Source organism: Scyliorhinus torazame, chromosome 10 (assembly GCF_047496885.1).
Source record: "Scyliorhinus torazame isolate Kashiwa2021f chromosome 10, sScyTor2.1, whole genome shotgun sequence".
Taxonomy (NCBI): Eukaryota; Metazoa; Chordata; class Chondrichthyes; order Carcharhiniformes; family Scyliorhinidae; genus Scyliorhinus; species Scyliorhinus torazame.
The window spans coordinates 192,791,450-192,804,418 of NC_092716.1; the positions used below are offsets into that span (position 1 = coordinate 192,791,450).

General features: G+C 42.8%; 2 protein-coding genes across 7 annotated transcripts in view; one reads left to right on the forward strand and one right to left on the reverse strand.

Annotated features, from left to right (window-relative positions):
- Nucleotides 1-12,969, forward strand: part of far1 (fatty acyl CoA reductase 1) — a 153,971-nt gene that overhangs the window by 136,363 nt on the left and 4,639 nt on the right. For all 4 annotated transcript variants that reach the window (XM_072466198.1, XM_072466200.1, XM_072466197.1 and 1 more), the window contains exons 10-11: nt 2,642-2,771; nt 8,068-8,195. In XM_072466198.1, the coding sequence (XP_072322299.1) occupies nt 2,642-2,771; nt 8,068-8,195 (258 nt within the window). The remainder of the gene's footprint in view (nt 1-2,641; nt 2,772-8,067; nt 8,196-12,969) is intronic.
- Nucleotides 1-12,969, reverse strand: part of LOC140384470 (endoplasmic reticulum-Golgi intermediate compartment protein 2-like) — a 181,832-nt gene that overhangs the window by 57,038 nt on the left and 111,825 nt on the right. The gene's annotated exons all lie outside the window — the stretch shown is intronic.

The window sequence follows — 12,969 nt, forward strand, 5'->3', positions numbered from 1 at the left end:
TATATCTACGAGGTTGGATTCTCCGTTTTCATAAAAGCTGAAGACAGCACAATGGAACTGGCTGAAGTCTGCACCTGATCTGTGCATTGCCTTCTCCTCCTGTGAACCTGATTGGAGTGAGATCATGAAGACCAAGCAGGCTCCCTTTTTGCATTGAAGCTAATTGAACGTGGCGTGGGTTGCGAAGGTCAGCCGGCGTAGGTCACAAAGGTCAGCCGGTTGGCAAAAGTGGTTCTTGGAAAAAAGTTAGAAAAACAGTAGGGCAGCACAGTGGCGCGGTGGGTTAGCCCTGTTGCCTCACGGCGCCGAGGTCCCTGGTTCGATCCCGGCTCTGGGTCACTGTCTGTGGAGTTTGCACATTCTCCCCATGTTTGTGTGGCGTTTGCCCCCACAACCCAAAAGATGTGCAGGCTAGGTGGATTGGCCACGCTAAATTGCCCCTTAATTGGATAAAATGAATTCGGTACTCCTTTTTTTTAAATAAAATACATTTAAACCGTGTTGGGTGCAGTATTTTGAGACTCGGCCTGAAGTCAAGCACTTAATCTTGGCTGCACTTTTAGTGTTGAGCACCTCTTAAGAGAGATACTTCCATGCATTGTTCTCACTCCTTTTATTCCCATCAGAAACTGTCTTCGAAGGTATGCCGTGCCTGCCCCATCATTTATAGACTCGCGCACCATGGAAGCTGCAATCTTAAGAGTTTCTAGAATGAAGGAAAGGGATGGGCAGAGCTCATGTGAAGCAGGAATACTGATGTGGACTAGATGGCCTGAATGGTCTGTTTCTATGCTGTATACTCTTACACGATTCTATGTAACGTGCACAGAAAATACATATTGCCAAGGAAGAACCATGATTCTAGTCACTTGTGGCTTGATGGTGCATAAGTAACTTCTGATAAGCATTTGTGGTGCTGGTATTAAGAAGGAAACTTCCCAGTGTTAGAAATTTGAAATGAGAGACAGAAAAACATTTGAGCATCGGAGCAAGTGAAGAGAAGAGGCACAAGTCTGATCTCTGACCAGAATTGTAGCTTGTGAAGAAAACTATTGAGCCAACTCGGCTTTTCAAATTGAAAGGCAATGTCTGAAGAGCTAATTTTGGAGATACGCAAGATAGCAAATTGTATCGAAAAGGTAATTGGGGAATGCAAGTAAATTGCAAGAATAAGTCGAGGCTACACCGGTTCAAGTTATAACATGCAAATTGAGGCTGATGTCAACTTTCTTCATGTCATCTGCTTCAGAAAAGTACTCTAGGATTTACAGTAGCAGAAAACAAAATCCCTGTCATTGATTTGATGTTGCAGTTTGGGTAGTTCTGGCTGAAGGAGCCAAGATGGGCCAAATGGCTTTCCATGTCAATTATCTTCGAAAGTGAAAAGTGCAACAAAAAAAAGCTTGGATTCAGAGACTTTTTGCTTCACAACAATGTTAATTTGAAATGGGCAGAGAATCACCATTCATCCATTATATTCTCAATCTGAATTCTCCAATTGACTAATGTTTCAATGCATTGCGAATATTGGGAAGCAGATGTTCATTGTTAAGATCAGCCATTTTCCCTATCCATTTCACAGATTAAATGTCTGATTTGATTTGCACAGTATTGGAATCCCAAATAATGCAAAAAAAATTCCCAAAGTCGTGACACCTTCATCAACTAGACTTTAAGTGATTGCAGATGCTAATCATTAAATCTGGATTCCAATATGCCTGATTCTAATCTGATCATAAAATTTGAGTGTAAATCTGCGTTTGGGCTTGCTATCTGTTTTGGAAGTTTCCATTTGTCAGGCCCTGCTTCACGCATTGCATGGTAATTTGCCTCATTCAGGTTCTACTTGGCACATAAGTGGGATCGAAATGTTATGTCAAATTGATAAGTTTGTTATGACTCTTAGAAATTAGGATACTTGCCCACATGCAGCTGTTTGCAAAGAGAAAAAGAAGACATTGATTTTGACTGCACACCTGTTATCAGATCTCTGGCAAAGAGCTTTCAGCTTTCCTTATTTCTCTTGGTGATGGGTTTGCTTTCTATAACCAAATGTGCTGCTTGCGTTTTTGATTTTTACTATTTGCAGTCCCTCCTCCACCAATAATGTCTGCAAAGTATCAGATCTATGGAATTTTGTGTCCTGAAAACCTCTGGTTATCGGGTATTTGTTCTTCTGCATTTAAACTCCAGTGCTGAAACTTGCACGTTTTGTCTTGGTGCTGAGCAACACCAACTGATAACCCTATTGTTAATGAGTACTTTTTGCAATTCTGCTTTTGCTCTCGGGCTAGGCTACTGATTAATGTTCAGTGAATAAGTGAAATATCCTTTGGAATTATGCAGTTTTTAAATCAATACTTTGGGAATCGAACTCTATACTGCCCATTTCTCCAGTAATTTTTCGCATGATACATTGCTAGTGTCACCAGATTATTTTCCATGGAAGCTATGGGAATTTGACCTTTCTTTTTAAACAAACAATTGTTATAATTTTTGTCAGAAGCTATCTTCTGTTCAGTGTGGGTTGTATTTGGAATGATGCGCTGTTTGTTGTACCTGCCAATTTTTTTCATGCTAAATAAATGCACAATTATCTTTGTTTGGTTGCATTGATTAATTTGACTTTCTTCATATTTAGGATGATGAAAATCATTAATCGGCTACACAGATCAATGATGCTGGTTGAATACTTCACAAGCCATTCATGGGTGTGGAACACTGATAACATAAACATGCTTATGTGTCAGATGAGCCCAGATGACAAGAAGGTAGATCTTATTTCACGTGGGTTCGAACCATTTATCTTTTCTGCCCTAAATTTGTTGTAACTCCCTCTCCTCACCCCCATATTTTTCTCACGATGTGGAATGGTGGTCGGGATCCATTTTGCACCCCAAGCCCACCATTCTACTCTCTTTCTCCATCCATCCCACTTTACAGTGTTACAACACCCTAGGCTAGTGCGCGGTCAATTCCAGCCCCCTTTGATCCAGAGTCACAGCAGAAGTGAATTAACCAATAATTCTTAGTGTTTGAAATCTTTGGCCCTAGATGATCCAATGACTTACATGCACTAGATTTATAAGTAAACACAAAAACTGTTTGTTTATAACAGGAAATGAGTTATAACATGCAATAATTAAACTAGAATAACGTTCTGCTAATCTATTACTTTCCCCTTTGACTGTCCCATCCTCTACCCAAAAACACACGCACACAGAGGAAGGGAAAGGGTAAAATGATAGGGGATCAAAATATGGAAGATTCTTGTTGCTGAGTTGAAGTCTTTGTAGTCAGCTATCCTCTCAGGACACGGAGTGTTGAAACCCACCAGTTGGATTGGATCTTCTGGCATGTGCATTCAGTCAGAACTCACAATTATCAGCCTCACTTACTAAAGTTCTCCAATTATTAAAATTTAAAAGGAGGTTTTCTAATAACCCAGCCTGCATGTAGCTGGTCTGGATCTTCCTGCAGGATTTAACTGGTTGTGCAGTGAGTGAAAAACCTTTTCTTAGGACCTTCGAGAAATCATCAGGAGAGAGAGAGAGAAATGAGAACTGTGGCCTCAAAGCCTCTTAATCAAGAAGTGAAGTTCACTCTACAAAAGTGAACCTGTCTGAGTTTGGAAGACCATTTCAGAACACCAACTCCAATCATCATTGAGGGCCAGTCAAGTCCCAGGACATCAAAGTAGCCGATTGGCCACCAACCAAGTCCATAAAGTATATCATTGCTGGGCCAGACCAAATAGCACTGATACTGGGGGTCTCCAGAGGCCAAACCAAATGGCACATTTGCTGGGGGGGGGGTTCAATAATTGTCCAGATAACACAAGTTATAACAGCCACGATAACGAAAAAATAAAGGGAATACATAAGGGAAATAAGGTTTAAATGGGATGATCCTTACAACAGTTTCAATCTTAACTTTTAAACCATTGTGCCATTTAAACGCATGGCTGTTTTAAAATTGGAAACATGGGTTATTTTGTTCTCTTTGAATGATTCAGCACAGAAAGAAGCTATTCAGACTGTGTGTCAGTGCCAGCTCTTTGAAAGAGCTATCTAATTAGTCCAATTACCTGCTGTTTCATTTATGGCCCTGTGAATTTTTCTCCTTCAAATATTTATTCAAGTACCTGACGGAGAGGTAAGTGATAGACACCAACCAGTGCAGATATCTGAGACTGGTGACCAAGTGACACCAGTTGGTGTAAATTTCTGTGACCTTTCCCTCCCCAATGTGGGGTAGGATGCTCTCCAGTTGTCAGTATGTGACCATTGTTGGCATGATCTTATTCTGGTGTGTAAGCTGACATGATGTTGTGCTTTCTTATTCTCTAACTTCGCAGAAGTTGCAATTCTTTTGAAGGTGAATGTCTTGCATCAGGCTGGCCAGTGGTAGGAACATTTATGACTCGCTGCAGTGGCCACTTTTTCCAAGATGTGGATCAAACTGAAGTCTTAATTACACAGTTTTCAGATAATCTATTGGGAAACTTTGCTTTTCATGACCTCTGAGAGTGGGTTGAGGAAAATATTATATGCCCTCTCCCCAAATAAATATTTATTGTCCTCTTTTGCTTTTCTGGATTACTTTTCTCATCAACCTGCTTTTAGAAACCCAACAGTTTGTACAGCACATGCATGGGTGTATCTTGAAGTTACCTGTTCTCCTTGACACTGTAATAAGATGGCAGATGGAATACAATGTGGAAAAGTGAGAGATTATGCACTTTGGAAGGAGGAATGGAGGCATAGACTATTTTCTAAATGGGGAAATGCTGAGGAAATCAGAAGCACAAAGGGACTTGGGAGCCCTTGTTCAAGATTCTCTTCAGGTTGATTTGCAGGTTCAGTCGGCAGTTAGGAAGGCAAATGCAATGTTAGCATTCATGTCGAGAGGGCTAGAATGCAAGAGCAAGGATGTACTTCTGAGGCTGTCTAAGGCTCTGGTCAGACCCCATTTGGAGTATTGTGAGCAGTTTTGGGCCCCGTATCTAAGGAAGGATGTGCTGGCCTTGGAAAGGGTCCAGAGTAGGTACACAAGAATGATCCCTGGAATGAAGAGCTTGTCGTATGAGGAACGGTTGATGACTCTGGATTCGTACTCGTTAGAGTTTAGAAGGATGAGGGGGGGATCTTATTACAGGATACTGCAAGGCCTGGATATACATGGAGAGGATGTTTCCACTTGTAGGAAAAACTAGAACCCGGGGACACAATCTCGGACTAAAGGGACGAACCGTTAAAACAGAGATGAGGAGGAATTTCTTCAGCCAGAGGGTGGTGAATATGTGGAACTCTGCCGCAGATGGCTGTGGAGGCCAAATCACTGAGTGCCTTTGAGACAGAGATAGATAGGTTCTTGATTGATAAGGGGATCAGGGATTATGGGGAGAAGGCAGAAAAATGGAGATGAGAAAAATATCATCCATGATTGAATGGCGGAGCAGACTCGATGGGCTGAGTGGCCAAATTCTGCTCCTATGTCTTATGTCTTATGGTCTTGTAACATTTGATGTGTAATTCATTGATTCACTGATGTCATTTCAGTGTGAATTAAAATAAATCTGGTTATTCTGTGGAAATTGAAAGTAGCTCCGTGCAACTGAATTATAATTCCCTCCAGAATAATCCTGTTATTTGTGTAATCCACTTTTAAAAAAAAAAAAAACCTGAAGCTTTGTTTTTCTATGATTCTGTACTACTAACCAGAATAGAAAGCTGTTTGTGACCAGTTAAATGATTAATTGCAATGTCAATAACTGACATGTCTTCAACACACCTGGTTGCTAAGCACTGTGGTATAACCCAGTAAGCGAGAACAAGGCTGCATAAGAAATGTTTCTATCACAGAACTGCAAGTTCATGTTACACACAGTTGAAGAGCTGTGTTCACAAGAACATGTTTGGAACTTTATACTGTTCTCCCCCTCCTCTATGGTTGCATGTCTGTTTTGTGTTTTGGACATTCATTTGGCCAACCCCCGGAGCCTTTAGATCTGTGAAAACAGCTGTTGCAAAGATAGTATCCTGTGTTCTTTCAATTTGGCCCTCGTGCATTTGCCTCTTTCTGTGCCCCACCATTGACTGCTGTCCTTTCAGCTGTCTGGCCCCTAATCCCTGGAATTCCCTCCCTAAACACTTTCTTTCCTTAAAGACACAAAGCCTCTCTCTCTCTCTCTCTCTCCCTCTCTCTCTCTCTCTCTCTCTCCAAGCTCCTCAAATATCTCCTTGTGTGGCTCGGTTTCCACTTTTGCTTAACTTTTTGTGTGCTTTGGGACACTTCACTATTCAAAAGGTACTTAATAAATGCAAGTTGTTGTGTCCTGTCCCTGCGAGGTGAAAAATAAGTTGTTGCTTGTGAAAGAATAGTTAAAAACAACAAGCAGAGTGCTAGGTAAGTTCCATAATCTCTGGGTAAAGGTTGGTGATGCGGACTTCAACAGCCAGTTGACGTTCAGGGCAGTTAATCCAAAACTGTTCCAGTCTCTTGCGCAATTAAAGCTTAAATCTAGGTTTTGGATGCAACCTCCATCTTGCAGTATCGGAGCAGGCCATTCAGCCCATCGAGCCTGCTCTGCCATTCGATACAATCATGGATTATCCACTTGAATGCCTTTTTCCCCACACTATCTCCATATCCCTTTATACCATTGGTATTTAGAAATCTTTCAATCTTTGCTTTAAAGATATTCAATGACAGATTCCACAGCTCAGAATTCCAAAGATTCACAACTCTAGGTAAAATGAAAATCTCATCTCCATCTTAAGTGACTTCTCACTTCTTGAAATTGTCAACAGTTTTTAAAAGTATATTTGTGTTTATATAATGTGTTTCGTGAAGTCAAGACATCCTGACTTAAAGCCAATGAAGTACTTTATGAAACAGAAAATGCCAGCAACACTCCTCAGGTCATGCAGCATCTGTTGGAAGTGGAAAATGTAGGGCTAACATTCCAGGCCAATGATCTTTTTCCAGTTCTGATGAAAGATCATTGATTTGAAAAATTAACTCTCTTTCACTCTCCACAGACTGCCTGACTTAATGAATGTTTCTTGCATTTTCTGTTTTCATTTCAGACTTACAGTATTTGTTACTTTTGAAATGCAGTCACCTTTTGAGACTAAACCGATTTCTATTGTGAAGTAAAACATAAGGTTCACATTGTATGGTGAGCACATAATGAGCAATTATATCTCTGCTGTGTTAACTTGTTGAATTATATAAAAATCTACAGCATGGAAGTAGGTTATTTGTCCCACCTTGTTTATGATAATACACCACACAAGCCTCTTCATTCTTGGAACTCTCAGCATTCAACTGTGCGTGTGTATAAGATTATGCTTTGCAGACAAAAGGTGATGCATAGCATTGCAGTGCTGCAAATGTCACATTCTTTATTATGGCTTGAGCTTGCTCCCAATTACTTACTCATCATTTTCAGTTTTAAAAATAGAACCAACATCTTGTCTGGATACTGATCACGGAATCTTACAGCACAGAAGCAGGCTATTCAGCCCACCATGCCTCTGCTAGCTCTTTGAAAAACCTATCCAATTATTCCCATCACCCCTCCTCTTTCCCCATTGCCCTGCAAATTTCCCTTCCAGTGCTATCCAATTCCCTTCCGACTGTTACCATTGAATCTGCTTCCACCAACTCTACAAACACCACATTTGGATCATAACTTGCTGTGTTCTTTTTTTTCAAAAATATTCTCCAGCTTCCTGTTCTTTTGCCAATTACTTTCAATCTGTGTCCTCCATAAACCAGCCCTTACGTCACTGAAAATATCTCAGAAGTGTAATTAAATATTTTGTGAAACCTGTTCTCTGTAGAATTTCTGTTTTAATTGACGCACTGACTGACTGTGATATGATTTCTAGGCAGGTTATTTTTATCTGCAGTTTCAGAAACCTCCAGCTTGGTCATTCATAAAATATCTTGGCAAAGCAGCTGGCTGCCTATATATGGCTGCATTGCTTGAATGTATCTTCAGTCTGTTTATACAGTGTTTTAATAAGAATTGTATTTTTGTTTGATTTACTTTGTAAGGTATTCAACTTTGATGTGAGACAGCTTCACTGGGCAGAGTACATGGAGAACTACTGTATGGGAACCAAGAAATATGTGCTAAATGAAGAGCTGTCCGGACTGCCTGCCGCCAGGAAACATCTGATCAAGTATGTTGGCTTAGTGACTAATGTTCACTATTAAAATTGTAGCTCCAGTAATGTGGGAAGGGAAGAGTGACGGGTTGGGAACAGTCAAATTCAGGTGCTTGTTAAAAATAAATAAGAGACCACCTTTTGATTAAAAATGCACCTCAATTGAGGCGGTTAACCCCTGGTTGGCAAAGGTGCACACAGTTTAATAGTGCAGGATTGAATTGGCCCACCAGCCTAACTATACACATCTTATATAGGCTGTGAAATACTCCACCATTAGGATCGCCGTTACAGGACGTGTATGATATGTGCATCATATCCTGCATAACATGGGATCAAATTACAGGAAAGCATCCTGAAATGCTGCTGCTTAGCCCCAAAGTGCCATTTGTGGCTTCTCTCTTTCTCTACCCCTCCCTTCATGAAGGCCTGTCTTCTCAATCTTGCCGCTTGCCTGAGGTGTGGTGATCCTCAGGTTAAATCACTGCCAGTCAGCTCTCCCCCTCAAAGGGGAAAGTAGCCTCTGGTCTTCTGGGACTATGGTGACATTACCGTTACTGTACCCCTCTTCCTCCCCTGCCATTCTGCTTCATACACATTGCGACTGCTTTCAACTTATCCTCTGCCCCACTTGCCTACCACTTCAAAACAAACTATGTTGGCTTTTTTTTGGCGTGTGTGCTCTCTTGCCCCACCATCCAAAAGTGCTGTTCCCAGCTTTTTCATTCTATCTTTCGGGTTCACCAGTTTCTATCCTCAACGTCCCTCTCATTAATGTACCATTTGACTTGCGTTGCATACAATAGACAAAATCTCCTGACCAGTGCAAAATATCCCCAATCACAGTAGGTAGGAGTTTGTGGATTCACTTGGGAAAGGGCCTGATCCACACAAGTGGCGAATTTGGTATTAAAGCAAAAGGAATATGAGCTGGAGAAGGCCTTGTGACCCCTCAAGTCTTCTTCACCATTCAATAAGATTATGGCTGATCCTCCACCATCTACCTCCTACCACGTTAGGGAGCTGGAACTGGATGAACTTTGGGTCATTCGGGAGGCAGAGGTGGTCATAGATAGAAACTTCAGGGATGTAGTTACTCCGAAGAATGAAGATAAATGGGTGACGGTGAGAGGGACTGGGAGGAAGCAGTCAGTACAGGGATCCCCTGTGGTCGTTCCTCTTAGTAACAAGTATACCGCTTTGGATACTGGTGGGGGGACGACTTACCAGGGGTAAGCCATGGGGTACAGGTCTCTGGCACAGAGTCTGTCCCTATTGCTCAGAAGGGAAGGGGGGAGAGGAGTAGAGCATTAGTCATTGGGGACTCCATAGTTAGGGGAACAGATAGGAGATTCTGTGGGAACGAGAGAGACTTGTGGTTGGTGTGTTGCCTCCCAGGTGCCAGGGTCCGTGATGTCTCGGAACGTGTTTTCGGGATCCTGAAGAAGGAGGGTGAGCAGCCCCAAGTCGTGGTCCACATAGGCACCAACGACATAGGTAGGAAAAGGGATGGGATGTAAGGCAGGTATTCAGGGACCTAGGGTGGAATCTTAGAGCTAGAACAAACAGAGTTATTATCTCTGGGTTGTTACCCGTGCCACATGTTAGCGAGACGAGGAATAGGGAGAGAGAACAGTTGAACACGTGGCTACAGGGATGGTGCAGGAGGGAAGGATTCAGATACCTGGATAATTGGGGCTCATTGTGGCGTAGGTGAGACCTCTACAAACTGGATGGTCTACACCTGAACCAAAGGGGTACCAATATCCTGAGGGGGGAATTTGCTAATGCTCTTCGGGAGGGTTTAAACTAATTCAGCAGGGGGATGGGAACCTGAATTGTAGCTCCAGTGTACAAGAGGTTGAGAGTAGTGAGGTCATGAGTAAGGTTTCAAGGTCGCAGAAGTGTACCGGCAGGCAGGAAGGTGGTTTGAAGTGTGTCTACCTCAACGGTAGGAGCATCCAGAATAAGGTGGGTGAACTTGCAGCATGGGTTGGTACCTGGGACTTCGATATTGTGGCCATTACGGAGACATGGATGGAGCAGGGACAGGAATGGTTGTTGCAAGTTCTGGGGTTTAGATGTTTCAGTAAGCTCAGGGAAGGTGGTAAAAGAGGGGGAGGTGTGGCATTGTTAGTCAAGGACAGTATTACAGTGGCAGAAAGGACGTTTGATGAGGACTCGTCTACTGAGGTAGTATGGGCTGAGGTTAGAAACAGGAAAGGAGAGGTCACCCTGTTGGGAGTTTTCTATAGTGGCCTCTGAAAAGTTCCAGAGATGTAGAGGAAAGGATTGCAAAGATGATTCTGGGTAGGAGCGAAAGTAACAGGGTAGTTGCTATGGGGGGGCTTTAACTTTCCAAATATTGACTGGAAAAACTATAGTTCGAGTACTTTAGATGGGTCAGTTTTTGTCCAATGTGTGCAGGAGGGTTTCCTGACACAGTATGTAGATAGGCCAACAAGAGGCGAGGCCACATTGGATTTGGTACTGGGTAATGAACCAGGCCAGGTGTTCGATTTGGAGGTAGGTGAGCACTTTGGTGATAGTGACCACAATTCGGTTAAGTTTACTTTAGTGATGGAAAGAGATAGGTATATACCGCAGGGCAAGAGTTATAGCTGGGGGAAAGGCAATTATGATGCGATTAGGCAAGACTTAGGATGCATAGGATGGGGAAGGAAACTGCAGGGGATGGGCACAATTGAAATGTGGAACTTGTTCAAGGAACAGCTACTGCGTGTCCTTGATAAGTATGTACCTGTCAGGCAGGGAGGCAGTGGTCGAACGAGGGAACCGTGGTTTACTAAAGTAGTTGAACCATTTGTCAAGAGGAAGAAGGAGGCTTATGTAAAGATGAGACGTGAAGGTTCAGTTAGGGCGCTTGAGAGTTACAAGTTAGCCAGGAAGGACCTAAAGAGAGAGCTAAGAAGAGCCAGGAGGGGACATGAGAAGTCCTTGGCAGGTAGGATCAATGAAAACCTACATGCGAGGAATAAAAGAATGACTAGGGTAAGAGTTGGGCTAGTCAAGGACAGTAGTGGGAAGTTGTGCGTGGAGTCTGAGGAGATAGGAGAGAAAAATTAATATTTTTCATCAGTATTCACGCAGGAAAAAGACAATGTTGTCGAGGAGAATACTGAGATACAGGCTACTAGACTAGACGGGATTGAGGTTCATAAGGAGGAGGTGTTAGCAATTCTGGAAAGTGTGAAAATAGATAAGTCCCCTGGGCCAGATGGGATTTATCCTAGGATTCTCTGGGAAGCGAGGGAGGAGATTGCAGAGTCTTTGGCCTTGATATTGATGTCGTCATTGTCTACAGGAATAGTGCCAGAAGACTGGAGGATAGCTAATGTTGTCCCCTTGTTCAAGAAGGGGAGTAGAGACAACCCCGGTAACTATAGACCAGTGAGCCTTACTTCTGTTGTGGGCAACGTCTTTGAAAGGATTATAAGAGATAGATTTAGAATCATCTAGAATGGAATAATTTGATTAGGAATAGTCAAACACGGATTTCTGAAGGGTAGGTCGTGCCTCCAAACCTTATTGAGTTCTTCGAGAAGGTGACCAAACAGATGGACGAGGGTAAAGCAGTTGATGTTGTGTATATGGATTTCAGTAAAGCGTTTGATAAGGTTCCCCACGGTAGGCTATAGCAGAAAATGCGGAGGCAGGGGATTGAGGGTGATTTAGCGGTTTGGATCAGAAATTGGCTAGCTGGAAGAAGACAGAAGGTGGTGGTTGATGGGAAATGTTCAGCCTGGAGTCCAGTTACTAGTGGTGCACCACAAGGATCTGTTTTGGGTCCACTGCTGTTTGTTATTTTTATAAATGACCTGGAGGAGGACGTAGAAGGATGGGTGAGTAAATTTGCGGATGACACTAAAGTCGGTGGAGTTGTGGACAGTGTGGAAGGATGTTGCAGGTTACAGAGGGACATAGATAAGCTGCAGAGCTGGGTTTAGAAGTGGCAAATGGAGTTTAATGCAGAAAAGTGTGAGGTGATTAATTTTGGAAGGAGTAACAGGAATACAGAGTACTGGGCTAATGGTAAGATTTTTGTTAGTGTGGATGAGCAGAGAGATCTCGGTGTCCATGTACATAGATCCCTGAAAGTTGCCACCCAGGTTGATAGGGTTGTTAAGAAGGCGTTACGGTGTGTTAGCCTTTATTGGTCGAGGGATTGAGTTTCGGAGCCATGAGGTCATGTTGCAGCTGTACAAAACTCTGGTGCGGCCACATTTGGAGTATTGCGTGCAGCTCTGGTCGCTGCATTATAGGAAGGATGTGGAAGCATTGGAAAGGGTGCAGAGGAGATTTACCAGGATGGTGCCTGGTATGGGGGGAAGATCTTATGAAGAAAGGCTGAGGGACTTGAAGCTGTTTTCATTGGAGAGAAGAAGGTTAAGAGATGACTTAATAGAGGCATACAAGATGATAAAAGGATTAGATAGGGTGGACAGTGAGAGCCTTTTTCCTCGGATACTGATGGCTAGCACGAGGGGACATAGCTTTAAATTGAGGGGAGATAGATATTGGACAGATGGCAGAGATAGGTTCTTTACTCAGAATAGTAAGGGCGTGGAATGCCCTGCCTGCAACAGTAGTGGACTCGGCAACATTAAGGCATTTAAATGGTCGTTGGATAAACAAATGGATGATAATGGAATAGTGTAGATGGGCTTTAGATTGGTTTCACAGGTCGGCGCAACATTGAGGGCTGGTACTGCGCTGTAATGTTCTATTTATTTTTCCAATTTCCTGCCCTACCCCCCCCCTACCCCCC